Genomic DNA, 22500 nt, shown 5'->3' with positions numbered 1-22500 from the left:
ATTATTATTATTATTATTATTATTATTATTATTATTATTATTATTATTATTTCTATTATTATTATTATTATTATTATCATAATAATAATTTCTATTATTATTATTATTATTATTATTATTATTATTATTATTATTATTATTATTCTTATCAGCTGAGCTATATGCAACCCTAGTTGGAAAAGCAGAATGCTATAAGCCCAAGGGCTTCAACGGGGAAAAATTGCCCAGTGAGGAAAGGAAATAAGGTAATAAATAAACTATATGTGAAGTTATTCAAATAAAAATAATATATTTTAAGAACAATATTAAAATATAACTTTCATTAATAAACTATAAAAGGAGACATGTTAGCCTATTCAACTTACAGACATTTGCAGCTAGTTTGAACTTGAAGTTCTACCGATTTAACTACCCGATTAGGAAGATCATTCCACAACTTGGTCACAGCTGGAATAAAACTTCTAGAATACTGTGTAGTATTGAGCTTCATGAACATAGTCGCCATCTATATTTCGTTCAAAACATGATCTTGAGGGTACACTTGGGCACGCTGTTCTGTCTTGTTTCTCTTCCTCTTGTTTTGTTGAAGTTTTTATAATGTATATAGGAGATATTTACTTTAATGTTGTTACTCTTCTTAGAAATCTTACTTTTCCATGTTTCCTTTCCTCACTGGGCTATTTTCCCAATTGGAGCCCCTGGGCATATACCATCTTGCTTTGCCAACTAAGGTTGTAGCTTAACAAGTAATAATAATAATAATAATAATGATAATAATAATAAAGAGACTTTAATATAATGAGTGAACCATTGACAATAAAAATAGGGTGATAGATGCATGAGTAAATCAATAGACAGACAAAAATGATACGAGGCGTATAAGAATAGGAAACCAGTATAAAGTATTCATGTCTAGCAAACTTGAATTGTTACAATCGTGTATTTTCCAAAGCATGACTTTCCACACTGTTGTAGCCTGTGGCGTTCACACCTAATCATATTCTGTGGAGGCCGGCAGTTGGTTGCCATTGGCTTTGCAATCATACTTTATTAGATATTTTTCTCTCGTTTTTTTTTTTTTTTTTATGGTAAATATCGATAACCAATTTCATGAATCTGTTCGTGATTGGCAGGATGTAGAATTCGCTGCAATGTTTATACAAAGAGTCCGTTAAAATGCTGGTTCCTGAAACTTGGAATATTTTATTTAGCAAAATTATAAGATAACGATTCTGGGATGACACAACTGCTGTATATGGATTATAAGATTTGCATTCATTTGCTATAATTGCACAACGGCTTATCAAAAGTAAGATATATATATATATATATATGTATGTATAATATATATATATATATATATACATATCTATCTATCTATCTATCTGTCTATATATATATGTATATATGTATATATATATATATATACACACACACACACACATATATATATATATATACACACACACACACATATATATATATATATACGTATATAGGTAGCCTATATATATACAGAGAGAGAGAGAGAGAGAGAGAGAGAGAGAGGGGCCTATATATCAATAGGCATGTGCTAAATTGTTTAACGAAATACCGTAATATTTTCATTATAATCAAACATGAAACGCTCTCCAACTTTTCATCTTCACTCTAATTCATTGTCTGATAATGGGAATAAAATTTCTATATAGGTTTCCGATATCTCCTTCCGAGCCTCAGCATACACACAGTCCTTTAGAGAACATTGGTTTTATATAATACGGTTTTATTTTTATTTTACATAGGTTTGGGTTTTATACTTCCAGCTATTGACCTATTTGTCCCTGCTGTAGCAATCAGGCTTTAGGGGTTGTTGTGGCCTGATTGGTTACGTCTATGCCTGGTGTTTGCCAGACGGGGGTTCGAGTCCCGCTCAGACTCGTTAGTCCCTTTAGTGTCTGCAACCTTACCATCCTTGTGAGCTAAGGTTGGGGGGTTTGGGGGAGCCTATAGGTCTATCTGCTAAGTCATCAGCAGCCATTGCCTGGCCCTAGCTTGGGTGGAGAGGGGTTTGGGCGATGGTACTGTCCAGCTTGCTAGGGCACTGTCACTGTCCCTTGCCTGTGCAATTCATGATCGGCTTTTAAAACCTTTTATAGGATCCTACTTTTCCAGGCAGGGTTGTAATTTAGTTTTTGATAATGATAATGATAAAAAAAGTTTCCAGTAACTAAATAGGTTCTTTCTCCTTGTGTGTGTTTGCGCCAGGTAGAGTGGTGACGCGACGATGGTGTTGGTGGAACTGCTAGCGGGTCTTGGAGGCTTGGTGAAGGTGAAGCGCAGGGCTGATGCTGATAGTGCTGTTTTCAAGCTCCACTATAAACTCACTGCCACTATGCTCTTCGGCTTCTGCCTCCTCGTGACTGCCAATTCCCTAGTGGGCGATCCCATACAGTAAGTTAATTATCATGTTTTTTTTTTTTTTTTTTTTTTTTTTTTAGCTGATAAGAAAGGTTGGTGAGAGAAGAGTGAGGGCAGTTAGCTAACTAACCATGGTTTGGAAAGTTAAGTATTAGTAAGAGTGATGTAAAGTGTTGTTTGATTACAATTTTATATTGCTAAAAGTATATTTTTCTCGTCATGGTTTTGAATTTAATTTAATACATTATTGGATACCAATAATTGCGTTGATGTATACATTTTATGATGCATGTCATATCAGTGAAAATATAACTCAATAATGATATTATTTTTCTTTTAGTGAGAGAAAAAATATAGAATAAAAAATTAGTACTACAGTAAATGTATATCCAAATGGTTTTTATGTCAACTGTATAAAGGAAAATATGTATTTTGGGAAAAAAAGTCTGTAAACTCGTAACATGATTATGTTTTAAAAAATAGAATTAAAAGAAATGACTGTGATATTATAAAGCTAACACATCGGTATTTATCTCTTCTTCATTTGGATGCCTATAGCAAGCCACCTCAGAGAAGCAATACGACTATATTTGCTAGCTCATAATTACCAATATTCTAGCAGATAATCCAAACCAGTTATTACAGGTCCTAGGTACTACTAATGCCCGGTGCCTCATGATTAAATACGAAAAATCTTGCTAGCTCTTAACTCTTGATACTTTGGTTGGTGATATTATCATTACTTGCTAAGCTACAGCCCTCGTTGGAAAAGCAGGATGCTCTAAGTCCAAAGGACCCAACAGGGAAAATAGCCCAGTGAGGAAGGGAAATAAGGAAACACTACAAGAAGTTTAAGAACAATAATAACAGAAGAATATATCTTTCATATATAAACTATAAAAACTTGAAAATAACGAAAGGATAAACACTTCAAAATAACAAGAAGATAAAAACATGAAAATAACAAGTGGATAAAAACTTCAAAATAACAAGAGGATAAAAACTTCAAAATAACAAGAGGATGAAAACTTGAAAATAACAAGTGGATAAAAACTTCAAAATAACAAGAGGATGAAAACTTGAAAATAACAAGTGGATAAAAGCTTCAAAATAACAAGAGGATAAAAACTTCAAAATAACAAGAGGATGAAAACTTGAAAATAACAAGTGGATAAAAGCTTCAAAATAACAAGAGGATAAAAACTTGAAAATAACAAGAGGATAAAAACTTGAAAATAACAAGAGGATAAAAAATTGAAAATAACAAGAGGATAAAATCTTCAAAATAACAAGTGGATAAAAGTTTCAAAATAACAAGAGGATAAAAACTTCAAAATAACAAGAGGATAAAAACTTGAAAATAACAAGAGGATAAAAAATTGAAAATAACAAGAGGATAAAAAATTGAAAATAAGAAGAGGATAAAATCTTCAAAATAACAAGAGGATAAAAACTTCAAAATAACAAGAGGATGAAAATTTTAGAATAACGAGAGGATAAAAACTTCCAAATAACCAGAGGATGAAAATTCTAAAATAACAAGGGGATAAAAACTTCAAAATAACACGAGAATAAAAACTTGAAAAGAAGCAAGAGGAAGAGAAACATGATAGCATAGAGTGCCCGAGTGTACCCTTAAGCATGAATAACTAACCAGGTAAACAAGATAAGTATCAAGCTATGATCAAGGTATTTCAAGACATTAAGGATTCCTTGTTTATTGGTAGACGATGCTTTCAATGGTTCTTCACAAGACAGAACATTTCCCTTGGAAGGGGAAGGTAACTAAGTCGACGATAGAGATGAATGTTGAAATAGGAAATTTCATGGCCAATGTTAAGTGGCTATTATCATAATCAAGTTCATAATTGGCAAATTACTAATTTTGTTTTTATTTTCTGTGTTAATCGATTCTTCATATTTACGAAGATTTCAACAGATATATTTCTCTTTATAAGTTCATATATGACATATCTTTTTTTGACGTTGTTACTGTTTTTAGAATGATTTATTGTTAATTTATTCTCATCATTTATTTATTTCCGTATTTCCTTTCCTCACTAGGCTATTTTCCCCTATTGGAGCCCTTGGACTTATAGCAACTTGCTTTTCCAACTGGGGTTGTAACTTAGCAAGTAATAATAATAATAATAATAATAATAATAATAATTGCATTTTTCTTCCACAGACTAATTAAGAAATCCTCCCAGGTCTCTCTTTGTCTAAACGACGATAGGGACATCTATAGTAACAATAACTATATCAACGATATTTCATTGATAATTGTCTCAAAACATTGATACCTTGAGTATAATCTTAACCTTTGACCTTTACAGGCTACACTTGGCAAACTTAATTGCCGTGAAATCATCTCTACTATTAATCACTATGAAAAGGATGTCACAAGTAGTAGGTTGCGAAATATTTTAACCATCGAACATGTCTGTTTTGTTATTAGGTTTCCATGATAATGATAGTCAAATTAGAGCCAATATCCATAAAAAGGTGTGACCTTCGAGCTATTCTGCCAACGCGCAGGCGCAGATAAACACACACATACTGAGAGAGAGAGAGAGAGAGAGAGAGAGAGAGAGAGAGAGAGAGAGAGAGAGAGAGAGAGAGAGAGAGGTGAAGACAAAACTCCTACAACTTCTTTTATTCAGATGAAAGTCAATAATTTGAATTATTTATACTCCATAAGTATGAAGTGTATGTAAGAAATGCCTTATTTAAGATCCTGTTTCTCCAAATGCTGATTGAACAACTGTCACTTATTACAATATCCCTTTTCCAGTTGCGTCCACGATGAAAACCCGAAGCTGCAGGATAAAGTTGTCAACACGTACTGTTGGATCCACACCACCTTCACTCTCCCCAGACACATTGATAAGGGTTACGGTAAAGGTAAATTTGGCTGATCCTTTTTTATTTTTTATCCTTTATATTAATAAGGATGATTCAAAATACAGATTCAGAAAAAGTGAACAGTGTTAAAATTCCTGTAAAAGATGCTTAGAGCTTATAATCTTGTAGTGTTTCGTGAGGGATAAGAACAGGAGAGATTTGATTACTGGTTACTTGCTTTCCAGAGCAACAAACCAACACTTTGGGATAGTCTTCCTGTGGCTTTTTTTTTTTTTTTTTTTTTTTTTTTTAATGATATGCTCATAATTTGGGTTCTGATATAATTTTAAAACACCGTCCAACACTGATTTATTTTCATGACTCGCTTTGTAATCTTTGTATGTAGGTGTTGATTTGTTTCTTATTTTTTCCCGTCTGTTTTCGCTTTGTAACATTTGATCACATATGAACATCTATTATGCAGAAGTTACATTATTAATATTTAGCTTTTACTAGTCTTCCAAATAAATATTTTTTTTCAATCTGAATAACAATGGTGATAATGATAATTAGCTTAAAGAAGAATTAGGAACATTTCATAGCCTGAAAAACCTATAATAATAAAAAAAAATCGTGGATGGCATAGAAGCCTTTTGGTATATTCTGTGTTAAAGATAATGGAATGCCATATTGAAATTTGCATTACGTTTTCTCAAAGACTTGCAGGTTTATTCATTAAAATGAAAAAAAAAATATTACAATAGCATTTTTTTACTTATGATTATGCCAATATTGACCAGATCACAAATTTTCAGGAACAGGTATCGTATACCCTGGGGTGGGGCCACACACTTCTTCCGATTCTCGCATTTACCACGCCTATTACCAGTGGGTCCCTTTCGTCCTCTTCCTCCAGGTAGGCCTACGTCCATATGTATAAGTATCAGCTTCAGGTAGGCCTACTTTCATCTGTATAAGAATTAGCTCCAGATAGGCCCACTTCCATCTGTATAAGTATCATCTCCAGATAGGCCTCCTTCCATCTGTATAAGTATCAGATCCAGATAGGCCTACTTCCATCTGTATAAGTATCAGCTCCAAATAGGTCTACTTCCATCTATATAAGTATCAGTTCGAGATAGGCCAACTTCCATCTGTATAAGTATCAGCTCGAGATAGGCCAACTTTCATCTGTATAAGTATCAGCTCCAGGTAGCCCCATGTCCTTCTGTTATAAATATCAGATCCAGGTAGACTTATATCCATCGTATTAACTCCAAGTAGCCCTGGGTCCATCTATATAAGTATCAGCTCCAAGTAGCCCTAGGTCCATTTATGTAAATATCAGCTACAGGTAGCCCTAGGTTGATCTATATAAGTATCAGCTCCATGTAGCAATATGTCCATCTATATAATTATCAGTCCCACACACACACAACATGAACTTGAATTAGATTTGCATGGCTGAGATACAGGATAGAGTTAGATAGTAGTCCCTGGACTTGTGGTTATGTGGGATCTCGTTCTGTGCAGAGCAATTCTTAATTTTGAAAGATACTTTGGGTATCATCGTTATTGTTTTAAAAAAAAATTAATGTCTAAAAGCAATGCTACTTTTATTAAACTGAGCATTTATCAGATATCATTAGTAGGAATTCTAATGAAGACTTTCATTCATTTTCTATTCATTCACAGAACAGACATGTCTGAAAGTCATCCCCTTATGTTATCACGTGATAATGCTAAGACAATAATTTTATTCTATGTAAAAACTCGATAATGAAAGAACAAAAGTTGTATTGAATCATTCTGCCATAGATAATTCTGAGCTTCATTAATAGTACGGAATGTTATGTTATTCGATAGTTTCAGTTAAAAATCCCTGTACAAGCATATAAGAGAAATACTTTGCTTGACGGTGTTATCTACATATCTAAGTTTTATATAGAAATATGTATTTCAAAGGAAAATATTGGAAAAATGTAATTATCTAAGATGTCTTGGGAAACGTCACAGGCCTATTTTTCATATATCTATTTAAAAAAAATGGGGTTAGACACCTTTACGGATTCAGAATATATTCGTAACATTCTTCTCCCTTTTTTACAAGTCTGAACATAATATGCTCTCATTAAGGGTAAGTATGCTAACTACTCTTGTATTTTACAAATCATATTCGTAAGGTTAATTGAATGCCCGTTAGAATGGAAAGAGATTTCAGGAAAATCAGTTTTTACTTTGGTTATCATTAATTTTACTATTTGCTCATTTATAGATCTTCATATATGTAAATTTTTTTGACGTATGTCGTATCTTCTTTGCCGCCATAGTAATCTATCATCTAACAGATAAGCATAATGATTTGATTTCTGCTCCTTATTATTGATAAAATCAAGATGAAAAACATATCTATCAATAAATATGCTGAAAATGTACTGTATCACTTATAAGGACAACAAAATTTCTCTAGCCTCTCTGTAACTTGACATGTAATCTGTGTATATATTAGTAGTTCGCAGAACTTAGATGAATTTTCCGTATGGATTTTCTTCACTCTCAATTTTGCCTTAGTTCTAGAATGAGTAATCAAAAATATGCAATAGCACAGTTGGACACAGGAATCCCTGGTACAACTCGCTCTGAGGACGTACACTCAGTCACACCCTTACTGTGTGGCGAGTTCCTGTGTTTACCCCATCCCACCATTTCTGTCATCTCTTCCTACACCATCATTTTGGTTACTCGCCATGAAGTAAGAGTGTGACAGGGTGCACTTCTTTGAAGCAAGGTGTACCAGGGATTTCCTGTCTAACTACATATTGTAAGTTGTGATTAGTTAAACAACTTTTTTTTTCACTTTCAGGGCTTGATGTTCTATGCACCTCACTGGCTATGGAAGACTTGGGAGGGAGGCAAACTGGAGTCCATCGTGATGGGTCTTTCAGTCCCTGTAATGAGCAAGGACGAACGCCATGAGAAGATTCATCTCTTAGCCGACTACCTGCGCTCTTCCATACACCACCACAATTTTTATGCACTCAAGTTCTTCATATGTGAACTCCTGAATCTAGGCAACTCAATATTCAATATATGGTTCATGAATGAGTTCTTAGGAGGAATGTTCTTCACTTACGGCATTGACGTCCTGCGGTTCACGGAAAGGAACCAAGAGGACAGAACTGATCCTATGATTGTGGTGTTCCCAAGGGTCACCAAGTGCAACTTTAATATGTACGGCCCCTCAGGGTCCATCGAGACCCATGATCTCATGTGTGTTCTCGCCCTCAATATCATCAACGAAAAGATTTACGTCTTTCTCTGGTTCTGGTTCGTTATTCTTTCAGTTATCAGCGGTCTTGCCTTTTTGTACCGTCTCATCGTTCTTTGCATACCTGCAATCAGGGTGGGGCTGCTCCAGAAGAGAGCAAGGCTTCACTACAAGACGGGACTTGACGTGGTCTCAAAGAGACTTCAAATGGGAGATTTCTTCCTTTTATACCTTTTAAGCAAGAACCTCGAGCTTTTGTCATTCAGCTCCCTGATAGAAGAATTTGTTGCGAGGTTAGGCAGTCGCCGGACGCACCCGCACCCTAACATAGAGGTCTCTGCACCTCCGGCCAGTACCGAGCGATTCCACTTGATTAATGAACATGCGTGACATCTGATGCTGCCTGGACATGTCTGTTCTGAGTGTGATCATCTGCGAGACCAGAAAATTGTGTAAGAGTCCCTTTTCACAATGTATACAATATTCCTCTGTAATAATGATACTATAAGAGATTATTCTCTTAATATTAATGATAGCCCTGAAAATTTTGGTTATACCAAACACGAAAAACTGTTCGACAAGAGTTGATTTTGGTCAGTGAGTCGAAAAAAATTCTGCTAACAAGTCTACCTGTGGATGTGGATTATTGACACAGGAAAGCTGCGCACAGTTTGTCTATTAGGATGTTATAGCTGCCTTTAAAGTTGCAGTTACTCACTGGTCAAACACAACTCCATGTTAAACACTATATTGGATTGTAAAACAGTTATGGTAGCTGCATGGATTTTGTATCCATTTAGCAAAGAAAATTCGACTGCTCTATAGCAGGTTTTCAGTACAGTTGAGGGATATTTCTCGCAACCAGTGCGATAAATCAACAGACTTGCAATCACATTGAGAACAGGTTTAGGCAGTGACTGAATAAATAAGCCACAAGCAGTTTAAGGCTATGGCATGAAAGCACTGAATATATAATGAATCTCAAAGCAAAATACCTCGTGTATTTCTGAACATCTTGCAATGAATACCTCCATGGTACACATGTTAGATTTGTACATTTTATGGGCATATAAATGAAGGGAAATGAGAACATTACTTTATGATAATGATGTTTTAGTATACATAGACTATTCTCGTTCCTTTTAAAGTATTGATAAGAAATTATTAAATATAAGTCAGTTCAGTTCTTTCCTGGTAACAATGATATTCATCATTACGCACCATAATACAGCAATGAACAATAGACAGAAACATGCTGAAGCGAACTAACTCAGCAGTTCCTATTCATTTAAGATATCCAAAATAAATCATAGGAGAAAAGTCAGTCCTGGTTAATGATTGGTCTCGTCCATCAGACCAGGAAATAGTTCCTATGAAAATTGTTCTTACTCATTTGCAAACCACTAGTTTATGTTGAAATAGTCAAAACACTAGTGAACAGTATTAATTATTCTAGTTGAAAATAGCTGTAAGTTGTTTTGAGCATGTTATGTTATATTTATTTAAATTAGAAATGAACTTGTCGGGCCACAATATATTCAAGGGATTACTGTTTTTCTAGAAACAGTAAAATTATTTTGTTGACCTACTCTGTTTCTGTCATAATGACAGGTTAACTGTATGTTAGCATTAAGGTTACTAGGAATGGTGTGTATATTTTTTATACAAACGGCTTAAGTTATTTCTGGGCATTTCTCTGGTTTTAGCCGTATGAGTCCTAATAAAAGGCGCGTTCAGAAATGAACAAGGCTAGATAAAGGTATTCACAACACAGCCTTGAGTAATTTGGCAATTTCTTGGTGGACTGTTAAGCAGAGGAGATTATTTTGGTGTCTGAATAGAATTGCATCATTGCAAGGATTAGCAGCGAAGGAAAGAAGCTGATAGTTAACAGAGAGAAAGAAATTAAAACAAAATTTCGAGTCTTCATAAAAAATCGACGAATATGAGTCACTTTGTATGTTCTCCAATGACTCTTGAGGATTTGGAGATACCGACTATAAACCACTCGATGACGACGCCATCAATAATGGCCGCTTTGATAATAAATAAATATAATTGCATCGCTTATATGGAAGATGCCTTCTTGGGTAAATGACACTGCTAAAATACTCTGTGCATTAGTTCTGTTTGATTTGTGAGGTATGAAATTTTTAAGATGTGTTTCGTTTTAGGTTGCTCGAACATATTTAATTTACATGGAATGTTTCTAGATCATCTTATGTTGTTTTCAACGTGGAAAAAGTGCAAAATATTGATTTAATTGATGATGTTGTTTTTTTTTTTTTTTTTTTTTTTTTTTTTTTTTTTTTTTTTGTCTAAAAAACTATTAATGTAATGGAATATCCTTCAAAAGTAAATTAAGTCTAAGGAATAATATCAATAGAAGAATAATAGTCAATGTGTTTAAACTTTTACATATAAAATTTCGCTAATGACACATGCAAATGCTGTATCCTCATTAGTATAAAAACAACAATGAAGGTGAAAAAAAAAAAACAATCTCAAATATCACAGAAGATAACACAGCTGACATTGACGTACACCTAAGAGCATTAATGGCACCTGACATATCCACAAGCAGTCAAAAATGCATTTTTTATTTACTGCCACGGTATTTTTTTTTTCTTTTTTTTTTTAGCGAAAATCCCTTAGTTGCAGCTCTTACTGATACCTAAACACTAGATAGTTTGAAATAACGGTTAAGGTTTGTTTAAAACCTTATGAAATGGCAACAGAGAAAGAGATGGATCTAGGAAAATTTTTGCCTGTTAATGGTACAAACTGGTACCGTAATGAAGGTCCTCAAGTGTTTCAGGAGTTGGTAAAGCGTCAGAGACTTTCACGGAAGAAGTTTCTCACATTACTATTTGCTAAAGTGCCGGATAAAATGCTTCCACTAGGAGAAAATTGCCGAATGTAACGTGTTCTAAGGTCTCTTTACATTGCGTAACGTGTTCTGAAGTCTCTTTACCTTGTGTAACGTGTTCTGAGGTCTCTACCTTGCGTGGCGTGTTCTGAGGTCTCTTTACCTTGCGTAACGTGTTCTGAAGTCTCTTTACCTTGCGTAACGTGTTCTGAGGTCTCTTTACCTTACATAACGTGTTCTGAGGTCTCTTTACTTTGCGTAACGTGTTCTGAGGTCATTTTACCTTGCGTAGCATGTTCCGAAGTCTCTTCACCTTGCGTAACGTATTCTGAGGTCTCTTTTCCTTGTGTCAGGAGCTTCAGATTAATTCGCATGGAAAAATACTGTACATTAAGCTTCACAACCATCGTTCATTCCGCTTATCTCCTACAAATTGTGAGCTCAAGCGAGGAAAGATTATGCTTAACGTAACAATTGATATTAAACTGGTGCCACTGAATCGTGCCGTATAGGTAATACTGGTAGCAATAAAGAATATTAAATTAAGGATACCCTAATGGCATTTGATTTGTATTTCAGATATAAGTATAAATGTATAATTTTTTTTTTTTTTTTGAGTTCTTTCGAACTCGGAACATTAGAATTACGAGATGTTAACAATCTTTTTTTTTTGAGTTCATGTCACATTAAATGATTTGTATATATGGCTCGCATATTGATAATGTATTGAGATGAATAAATATGAAAAATATTGTTCTGTTTTCTTATTCCTTTTTAAATATTAAACATACAATGACTGGAAGATACTTAGTGTCATTCCAATTTACAATTAATTTTGATCCTGCCAAAACTGACAACTCTTGATTAATTTTATAATTCGTTAAAATGTCGAACACCTTGATTCCCATTTTGAGGTGACAGGGTAATTTTCATGTCAAAATGTCAAAATTCTCTATAACAAAGGACTTTTATATATGTCTTTCCAGCATGTCATTTATCATTTAGAAACTACATTGCTGAAGCTTTAAATTTGACCAACAAACATATCTGTAGAAGTACCAAGATATGGTAATTATTTTTTTCTCCATGATCAAATATAAGCCTTTGCCTTTGTAAATGGGGACAAAAGAACAAAGTAAAAATGACATGTAAATCGAGACAATGCAACTTTCACAAATAACAAATAAACGAATGATTAGCTGTTCATGGCTAAATAAATGCAAAATGTACGCATTGTGGTATTAAGCTACTTCGTTATTCTCTTTTACATCTATGTAATTATCTTTTCCTTGAAGGTTGTAAACCTTTCTATGTTGTTGTTGTCTCTAAAACGCCATAGTCAGTCACACAGGAGACGGATATGACGTCATTTATCAGTTTCAGCTAGTTAAACCTCAACAGGGTATTTCTGCCAAACTTATTGACAAATTTGATAGTCTTACCATAAGTACCTGACCCTGAAAAAACAGGATCAAAGAGACTAAATATATTTCTCAAATCACATAAGTAGTTGGTGAACTTGGTGCCCTAGAGAGTTATTAAACAGCTTTTTTTCTGGGGTTTTCTTTCTTCTTCATTTTTTCTATTTCTGAGAATCCCGATGACTCTGTCCCCTGGTGGTGGAGTGCCAAAGTGAGTGATCCCACAAATCGTGCAGTGGTGGACGCTTCAACATATCAGCAAGAATCAGACTCTTCGGGCAAGGTGTGTTTAATGTCATAGTTGTTATATATTAAGACAATTCGTCCTAGAAATTAATTTTTAGTGCATTTTAATATTTAATGGTAATACAATCAAATCCTTTCTAATATCATTTTCAGTATCTAAAAGGACGCGATTTTTTTTTTCTATTTGATAGAAGTTTTGTAAATAGAGTGTTGTCTTGTGGTGTGATGATGCTATTAGTATCATATTTCAATCAACAATGAAATGGATAATTTGATACAAAGAATACGAGATTATACGAGTGGCAAATCTTTATTTTAGAGTTTTAAAAGTAATTGGTAGTGTCAAACCAAGACTTGTAACAAATGAAGTCATAAACCAACACCAATTGTTGGCAATTCTTCATCGTCCTTACTAATTTATATTTCCTCCGTTTTGGTCTTGTGTTTGCTGATGCCTGGTTTGATGGTTTGATACACTTATTGAATAAATGTGATTAGTTCTATCGATGAATGGTGGCAACAGGGAAGAAATAAGGACCGTAACAAAGCCGTCAACTTTTGATCTACGACTTAAACTCGATTTACTCAGGAGCTTCTTTTTGTTTTATTCCTTTTTCAGTCCTGAACTTCCGAAAGTTCTTATGAGTAAACCACGAGAAATAGGGGTGAATGTAGTTTGTTGGGAAAGGAGTAAATTTAATTATTACTCTTCAAATCGATTTTTTATGGGGAAGTTGTTGAGTTTGGTCTGAAATATGGTATTTACGGAATATTGTTATTTAGTGTTACCTTGCTGGAAGTGAAGTTTGTTTGGAAGCTAATACAATGTTGAGACTTAGCTTTAGGCCTAGGGTAAGCTAAGAATATGGCACTATAAGGAGGGTTGCAGTGGTTCGTAGCCCCTCCAGTATGTAAATAGTTAAGGATACGGCTTTTAGGTCATGTTAAGCGGGGAACCTTATTAGGTTAGGTGGCGTTCTTGTGTTTGTTACCAATTTAAGATATGGATTTTCAGTCACAACTTTTGAAATTATACACCCAGTCTGTCCCAACGAACTACAAAGGCTCCTAAATCTAACCTGACCAATTGTTTTCCTTCTTCAGGATGGTGCTGCACATCTTTGCGGGCCTAGCAGGCCTGGTGAAGGTCAGAGTTTCCCACACAGACACCGACAGCCACGTCTTTCGACTTCACTATCGACTGACATCGACCATCTTGTTCCTGGCCTGCCTCCTGGTGGCGGCTACGGAGTACATCGGGCAGCCAATTCAGTGCACGTCCAACGGGGCTCCTGTGGATCCCCCCATCAACACATTCTGCTGGATCTCCTCCACTTTTACTATAAATACGACTACAGGTGAGCCATGTCGCCATCTTTCTTTTTTGTGTCACCATCTTTCTTTTTTTTGTGTCGCCATATTTCTTTTTGTCATACGTTTGGGTAACTTATCTTGAATGAATTTACGAATTCTAGGATGATAGCAAATAGAGGGAGAGTTTTGGGGATTAATAAGCAACAGATCACATATAAATATGGCGAAATCAAACTTTGATTTATATGTGAAACAGAAAATTGTGTTTCTTCACTGATATTTTCGTGCAATAATCATATAAGTTACCCTCCTTCAAGAGGCAGTTTTATCCCACCATCTGGATTAAAACATTACTTTTTACCCCTCCCCCAACAAAAGATTATTTGTTGTTTTTTTTCCCGTCCAATTTGACTTAAAAAACAAGAAAATTCCTATCAAATTTTCCAGCATTGACTTTTTTTTTTTTTTTTTTTTTTTTTTTTTTTTTTTTTTATTTATCACAGGGTTGGGTAATCATGAGGCAGCAGGCGCAGAGAAAACATATCACGCCTACTACCAGTGGGTACCATTCATCCTCTTTATTCAGGTAAGGTATAATAATAGCATTTTTCACTTACTTCAGAATTTTGTGATTGATTGAGTGATTGATTGGGAGCTTTCTAGCATCGTGACATCAGAGGTCATTGACATCGGTGTCATTTGTTATAAATGAAGAGTAAAAGGGTATTCAATTAAAAAAGATATATACAGTATATATATATATATATATATATATATATATATATATATATATATATATATATATATATATATACATATACATATGTACATGTATATATATATATATATATATATATATATATATATATATATATATATATATATATATATATATATATATATATATATATATATATATGTATATATATACACATAAATCATTGTAAACACAAATACAAAAAAAGTGAATGTTTATATATTTTGGAATTCAACATTTGAAAAATCATGGAAGTAAATTACTATTCATGTAAAATTGACATACCGTAATCAACAACAACAAAAAATTTACCGTAATACCAATTAGAGTAAAGCAAATACCACTTTACATTCCAACTCATACGATCACGTGACGCTTCCAGGGATGCATGTTCTATTTGCCCCATCTGTTCTGGAAAGCCGTTGAACGCAAGACCGTCGATACGCTTCTCCAGGGACTGGATTACTACACCATGGATCCCGATCAGGAGAAAAAGAAGGAGAATATTATTAAGTAAGAAGATTTATATTTTTTTCTTTCCTCATTGTGGTATTTTTCCCTGTTGGAGCCCTTGGGCTTGTAGCATCTTGCTTTTCCAATTTGGGTTGTAGCTTAGATAATAATAATAATAATAATAATAATAATAATAATAATAATAATAATAATAATAATAATAATAATAATAATAATATGTGTAAATTTTATCTTGCGTCGGATAAATAGGATATTTCAGATTTTAAATTGTAAATTTTTAATTTTTTTTTATCAAAGACGTTGCTCTTGTACTCCTTTTTCAATCAAAAGATCATAAAATTTACGATGTATGTAAATTGCACATCAATTTCTATTCTTGTAAGATGCAGGTAATTTTACCATTGATAAATTTGAAATTTCTTTAAAGCAACTTTACATAATTCTAAATATATTTTGCTCTTGATTACAGGACGTAGTTCCTTTTTGCATTGAAGATTGCATATCTTGTTCTTAGAATATATATATATTTAATTATTCATTATTTCTCTTTTAGTTTTTTTTTATTTCCTGGTTTTCTTACCTCTCTAGGCTATTTTTCCATGCTGGAGCCCTTGGGCTTATAGCATCCTGCTTTTCCAAATGGGGTTTTAGCCTAGCTAGAAATAATAATAATAATAATAATAATAATAATAATAATCAGGTAATCTGGTGAGAGAAAGCACTTTTTCATCCATAAATTCATTGTAATCCTACATGTATTGTGTCTTGTATAAACATATATTCTTTCAAATTAATCCACGAAGCTTTGGCTTTGTCCACGTTTTAATCTAGACTCTTCTAGAGGGTCCTAGACATCCTTAGAGCTCATCGAGATGTGTTTTTTCTAATGACTAATATGTGTATTGGTATTTCCGCAGGTACTTGAAATCATCGGAGGGCCAGAACGGGAAATATTCTCTGATTTACCACCTCTTTGAGGGCCTTAATTTCGTGAATGTCATCGGACAAATATTCATCCTAAATGATTTCTTCGGAGGGGCCTTCTTGAAATTTGGAACTGAGGTATGATGTGCACTGTACACACACACACACACACACACACACACACACACACACACACATATATATATATATATATATATATATATATATATATATATATATATATATATATATATACATATATATGTATATATATATGTATATATACATATATATATATATATATATATATATATATACATATATATATATATATATATATATATATATATATATATATATATATATATATATATATATATATATATATATATAAAAGAGAGAGAGAGAGAGAGAGAGAGAGAGAGAGAGAGAGAGAGAGAGAGAGAGAGAGAGAGAGAGAGAGAGAGAGAGAGAGATTTTCTGACCCTTTATACCCATAAATGAAGATGGAAATTTCGATCATAATTGTAAACATAATCACACCCTCACTTGACTATTCTCATTTCCAAGAAAACCTAAGAATGCAATTCCTCTAAGTACCTAGTGACTATTTCATTTATATTAATTGTTTATTTATTCACCTCAGGTCGTAGATTACGCCATTGACGATTCCAAGGAGGACCCTTTCCGTATCATCTTCCCTAAAGTAACGAAATGCACATTCAACAAGTATGGTCCATCAGGGAACATCGAACACTTGCAACCGCTGTGCATTTTGCCTCAGAATATCCTGAATGAGAAAGTTTTCGTTATTCTGTGGTTCTGGTTCATCATTTTAGCCACTATCACCGGCATGCAGGTAAAAGATAGGAAACTCTTGGATACTATGTCTAGAAAAATGAATCTACACTTTTCATATTCATGTTGCATAAGCAAGAGGCCATTATGGAGAATCAATATGAATCAATATATTCTATAGCTAAATCAAATAAACAATTTTTTTGTTCTAATTTCTTTCCCCGTCTTATATTATTGTTACATAAGCAAGATACCACAATGAAGAAGAAATATGAATCAACGTTCTCCATAGTCAAATCAAGTAATTTTCTTTTCTAACTTCGTTTCCTTTTTCCTTCTATCCAGTTGGTGTATCGTCTCGTGGTCTGCTATTCGCCTTTCGCAAGAGTTCGTCTCCTGGAACAGCGAGGGAAGCTCATGGTCAACGACAACATGCAGAGGGCCATCCAGCGCCTCCACCTGGGGGACTTCTTTCTTCTAGATATCCTCGGCAGGAACTTGGATGGCGCTATCTTCAAGGATATAATGACGGCAACTCTAAATTCCTACGAACCAGAGCCCAAGCCTGAGCCCAACGCTGGCCTTTACCCTCCGCTTCCTTCCCCCGTAGAGGCCATTGAATTCGACAGAATAAATTGATGACTGAAACCAATTGTCATGTTCTAATGTCCTCTGATCAGTGGACGTGTCTTCGGTAGAGTTGTTTCAAGATGATATGCTTATTTTTTTCGACATTTTGAACCAAATTATTTCATGTACAATTGTGTTCAATTGAACATTATAATGTTATATACGTTTACATATTAATGCATACTACATGCATACATACATACACTTGTACAACGCACATACACACACACACACACACACACACACACACACATATATATATATATATATATATATATATATATATATATATATATATATATATATATATATATATATATATGTATGTGTGTGTATGTATGTGTGTGAATATTTGCTTGTGTTTATTTGTGAATGTGTTATTATGTATGAATGCATGCGTATTACAATCCTTTCGTAGTGATATAGGTAGAAAATGCATTCTTTTTAATTTCATATCAATATTCACGAATAAATAAATACGCAAGGGTAAGAAGAAAAAGGAAAAGAGTTGTATTATTTATTAATGTATCGACACATCTGAATCTATGAAATAAAATTTTCTCTCCTGATACACATTTTTTTTTCCATATAAACCTACTTTATGTTTTAATATAGAAATCTTTGAGGGAAATTTTTGTAAAATCTAATTGAAGTGAGAACATTCAGGAAAAGATTTTATGTCTAAAAAGAACAGTAGGCTATTATTAATATTATCATTATCATTTTTATTACTATTATCTAATATATTCAGTTTCCACTCAATCAAATGTCAATACGTAAACAAAAGTTAAGAGAATATTTGTACGGCAGAATGCAAACAAAGAACTAAATAAATAGATTGAAACTGGACATTAATTCTTTAAACCAGGGTTGCCAGGTTGGCCTTTTTCGGGCCCTAAAATCTCAAAATTTGGCCTTTTTTTTATCCTCGATACCCAAATTTGGCCTTTTTGAAATTGGTTAGCCTTAAATGCTATATTTTCGGCCTTTTTCTACTATTAGATTGGCCTTTTAAAGCTGCAGTTGAGCAGACGTTGGCCTTTTCTCATTTAGAAAACCTGGCATAAAGTATTCTCTTACGTAATCATCTTAGCATAAGAACATAATGATGCCTGATATCACCAGTACAAATATGGAAAATAATGAAAGCAGTGATCAACACGTTGCCAAATAAGGGCCACTTGAATGGCATCCTGTTAATGTTTTTCAAAGTGGGTCATGCATGAATATCAAGCCCTAATGACAGGATGGGATAGTGTGATAGGGACAAGCGAAGTAAAAAAAACCCTGTTTTGAGACTGCTTTTGGGCAAGCGAGATTATTATTATTATTATTATTATTATTATTATTATTATTACAAACTAAGCTGCGAATCCTAGTTTGAAAAGCAAGATGTTATAAGCTCAAGGACCCCAACTGGTAAAAATAGCCTAGTGAGGAAAGGTAATAAGGAAAGAAATAAGCTACCAGAAGTAATTAACAATCATAAGAAAATATTTTTAAAATAGTAACAACATTAGATCGTATCTTTCATCTGGAAAGTATGAAAACTTAAAAAAAAAGAGTAAGAAAGATAAGATAGATTTGTGTGCCCGGGTGTGCCCTCAAGCAAAAGAACTCTAACCCAAGATAGTGGAAGACCTTGGAACAGGGGCTATGGTGCTATCCAAGATTAGAGAACAATGGTTTGGTAATGACGATTGGCATTATAATTATTTAATTTCCAGACTTCATTGGTGTGATTCCGATGCATTTGCAAAGAACCACCAACTTGGCCACAGTGTGGCGTGTAATGCATACTGTAAGCGGTATGTCTATGCTGTATGTATTTGTAACAAATGAATCGGAAAACTGCCTTTGCAGCATTGTACCATTTAACCATAATGACCGTATACCGATATAATGCAAAACTTTTTTTATCCTTTGTAATGGATTTTTCAGTCCACTATTTTTTTTTATTTTTTTTTTGTATTATAAATGTTTTGGGGTTGAAAATTCTGTCACGTCACTGTTCTGAAGATGATTTATTTAATATATTTGATATGTATATCATTTGAAATTTTGAAATTCGGTAAAATTTCTATAGGAGTATTTCTAATTATGTAAATTTTTCCTTCTCTCTCTCTCTCTCTCTCTCTCTCTCTCTCTCTCTCTCTCTCTCTCTCTCTCTCTCTCTCTGGCTGCATGTCACTTCGTATTTCGATTAAGCTCTAGACAGCAGATTTTTTTTTTTCTATTTTCAAATAATTTCAAGGCTTCATTCATTTCGTGTTATAAGTATACATATCCATCAAAAGTTAATTGAGAGTGCTTTCTAGAAATTCGTTTTCTTAATTACTACTTAAGAATGATAAAAGTAATCTGATATAGATAAATCACAATGTTTCAAAAACTTTATTTTTACGTATACAAAATCACAGCTTTATTTTAGTGTTCCATTGTTTTCCTCTATGTAGAGTATTTCAGCAAAATTATTATCCAATCAATAGTTTTTCATTCTAAATAAATCACATTACCACAATACTATAATAGGTTTGATTATTTACTAAATGGGCAGTTAACCTACTATTACAGATCTAGGCCAATTGCTGGACATACACAAAGATTTCTTGCAATCTTAGTTACGGGATCGGTAAAAATAGCTAGAAATACGATGTGACTTTGCTTAACATTAAGCTTAGATACAAGTCTTTTTAAACCAAAGAAGTGTTAGCCATTTCTTATGATCAAATACCAACGGTGATCTTTATCCCAAGTTTTTTTTTTTTTTCTTTTTTAGCTGAGGTGAGAAAGAAATAAGAAAAAAAGGATATGAAGAAATAGAAGGGTGAGAAAGAAATGTTATAATAGTCTGGAAAAAGAGAAGAAGGCTGTGGATTCCAAAGGTCAGTTAGCACTAGTTGATATGGTGAAGCTTCGGGTAAATTTCCGGTGCACTTGGGGTATCGAATCTTCGATAGGTTCCCCTTGGTGGTGGGGCGCTCGGAGAGCTATAGTCGCGAAGATCAGGGACACCCCGAACGATGTCCCTAAAGTTTAGGACATCTAAATTGTAGCCGATGTTCTCCAGAAGGCAGAAGTCACCGAGGGGAAGGAGGTTGATGGCTTTTTCGACCCTGTCGGTGAATCTGTCCTTCGCTAGGTATTGCAAAAGGGTCAGTCTGAGAGCTGAACTAAACATCAACACTGTTCTGTAGATCAGCTGAAGGGAAAATTAAGAGTTAAATTAGTTTGAATAAAGTAGGTTCTGTAGCATACAACTATTGTTTCCACTAGGTGATTGTTATATTACACCAGTCCTCTAATTACTGTTCAACTATATCTAGTATCGGAAAACAAACTATAATGTTTACTAACATAACTGGGAAAGGATAGTAACATACGCTTCGTGTCAAATGTTAATTTCAAACGCCACGGAAGTGTAAGATTACACTTACCCAGGCTCCTGTGACTGCTGCTAGAATGACGAACCAGAGCCACATGACGAGGAATATCTTCTCGTTGACGATGTTCTGCGGAAGGATGCAGAGAACATCGCGAGTCTCTATGGTTCCGGAAGCTCCGATTTTCTTGAAGTGACACTTCGTCATCCTCGGGAAAATGGTGACGAGGGCGTCGTGTCTCTCTGCATCGCTCTTACTGATCACGCTGAGCACCTGCGCTCGCAAAATTTAGTTATTGTTAGTAAGATGGATTGAGACTTGAAGTTTAGGGTTTAGAGTTAGTGGTAACCAGAAGGGTTGAGACCTGAAATCTAGGATTTATAGTTAGTTTTAGCAAAAAAGCTTGATACTTAAAGTCTAGGGTTTAGAGTTAGAGATAGCAAGAAAGCTTGAGACTTGAAATCTGGGGTTTAGAGTTCGTGTTAGCAAGAAAGCTTGAGACTTGAAATCTGGGATTTAGAGTTCGTGTTAGCAAGAAAGCTTGAGAATTGAAGTCTAGGTTTTAGAGCTAGTGTTAGCAATAAAGCTTAAGATTTGAAGTCTTGAAGTCTAGGTTTTAGAGTTGTTGTTAGCAATAAAATTTGAGACTTGAAATTAAGTTAGTGTTCAAATTTTTCTCTGGGGAGTTAGGGGTTGTTTCTGATAATGGGAATTATAGCATTGTTAGTCAATGTTATTGGTTTAAAATTCGGATAAATGTAGAGTTGACGCTATCGATAGAGATATCTAAAACACCAGATGTAGATATTTAAAAAAAAAAAATCATAATTATGATAATGATAATATTTTTGATAATAATTATAATAAGTTGAAGGAAGGATGAAAACTAAGAATCTTACTGCACTACAATGAGTTAAAAAGTTTTTGAATAGATGCAGGATTCGCGATATTCATATTATTCCGATTGCAAAAATAAAAGTAAAAATGCGTCAGATAAGTACCTTAGTCCCATATTCCCAGAAGAATCCGCCAAAGAATTCATCCATCGCGTACATTTGTAAAATAACGTTGATGAAGTTGACTGCCTCGCTAAAATGGTAGATGGTAACGTAACGAGAATTGACGCCCCAAGATTCTTTCCAGTATCTATAAAGAAAATCAAAATAATATAA

General features: G+C 33.9%; 3 protein-coding genes across 12 annotated transcripts in view; 2 read left to right on the top strand and 1 right to left on the bottom strand.

The window, feature by feature from the left end:
• LOC137646034 (innexin inx2-like) overlaps positions 1-10764 on the top strand; it is a 183670-nt gene extending 172906 nt beyond the window's left edge. For 8 of the 10 annotated variants that reach the window (XM_068379171.1, XM_068379165.1, XM_068379167.1 and 5 more), the window contains 4 exons: positions 2252-2433; positions 5195-5304; positions 6060-6160; positions 8108-10764. In XM_068379171.1, the coding sequence (XP_068235272.1) occupies positions 2267-2433; positions 5195-5304; positions 6060-6160; positions 8108-8902 (1173 nt within the window). In that variant the 5' untranslated portion in view covers positions 2252-2266 and the 3' untranslated portion in view covers positions 8903-10764. Of the gene's footprint in view, positions 1-2247; positions 2434-5194; positions 5305-6059; positions 6161-8107 lie in introns of all 10 variants that reach the window. The other 2 variants (XM_068379172.1, XM_068379173.1) reach the window with 1 other exon arrangement.
• A 2166-nt stretch (positions 10765-12930) lies between these two features.
• On the top strand, positions 12931-18178 carry LOC137646033 (innexin inx3-like). Its single transcript, XM_068379164.1, has 7 exons — positions 12931-13085; positions 14153-14406; positions 14866-14948; positions 15502-15632; positions 16511-16655; positions 17164-17376; positions 17661-18178. The coding sequence occupies exons 2-7, from the start codon at positions 14154-14156 to the stop codon at positions 17952-17954; spliced, it is 1119 nt and encodes a 372-aa protein (XP_068235265.1). The 5' UTR covers positions 12931-13085; position 14153; the 3' UTR covers positions 17955-18178.
• Positions 18179-20306: 2128 nt separating this feature from the next.
• LOC137646029 (innexin inx3-like) overlaps positions 20307-22500 on the bottom strand; it is a 5385-nt gene continuing 3191 nt past the window's right edge. Inside the window, exons 5-7 of the mRNA XM_068379161.1 lie at positions 22330-22474; positions 21383-21601; positions 20307-21147 (exon numbers count right to left, since the gene is read on the bottom strand). Coding sequence (XP_068235262.1) covers positions 20842-21147; positions 21383-21601; positions 22330-22474 — 670 coding nt within the window. The 3' untranslated portion in view covers positions 20307-20841. The remainder of the gene's footprint in view (positions 21148-21382; positions 21602-22329; positions 22475-22500) is intronic.

Source organism: Palaemon carinicauda, chromosome 8, assembly GCF_036898095.1.
Source record: "Palaemon carinicauda isolate YSFRI2023 chromosome 8, ASM3689809v2, whole genome shotgun sequence".
In the NCBI taxonomy this organism is placed as follows: domain Eukaryota; kingdom Metazoa; phylum Arthropoda; class Malacostraca; order Decapoda; family Palaemonidae; genus Palaemon; species Palaemon carinicauda.
This window is presented reverse-complemented; position numbering and strand designations above follow the sequence as displayed.

What these genes read in the sequence shown, in the direction of transcription:
- LOC137646033 (XM_068379164.1), top strand. Translation starts at nt 14,154, where the DNA reads ATGGTGCTGCACATCTTTGCGGGCCTAGCAGGCCTGGTGAAGGTCAGA. An exon ending in TACTATAAATACGACTACAG is followed by an intron (nt 14,407 to 14,865) that starts GTGAGCCATGTC and finishes TATTTATCACAG; the next exon opens with GGTTGGGTAATCATGAGGCA. An exon ending in CCACTATCACCGGCATGCAG is followed by an intron (nt 17,377 to 17,660) that starts GTAAAAGATAGG and finishes CCTTCTATCCAG; the next exon opens with TTGGTGTATCGTCTCGTGGT.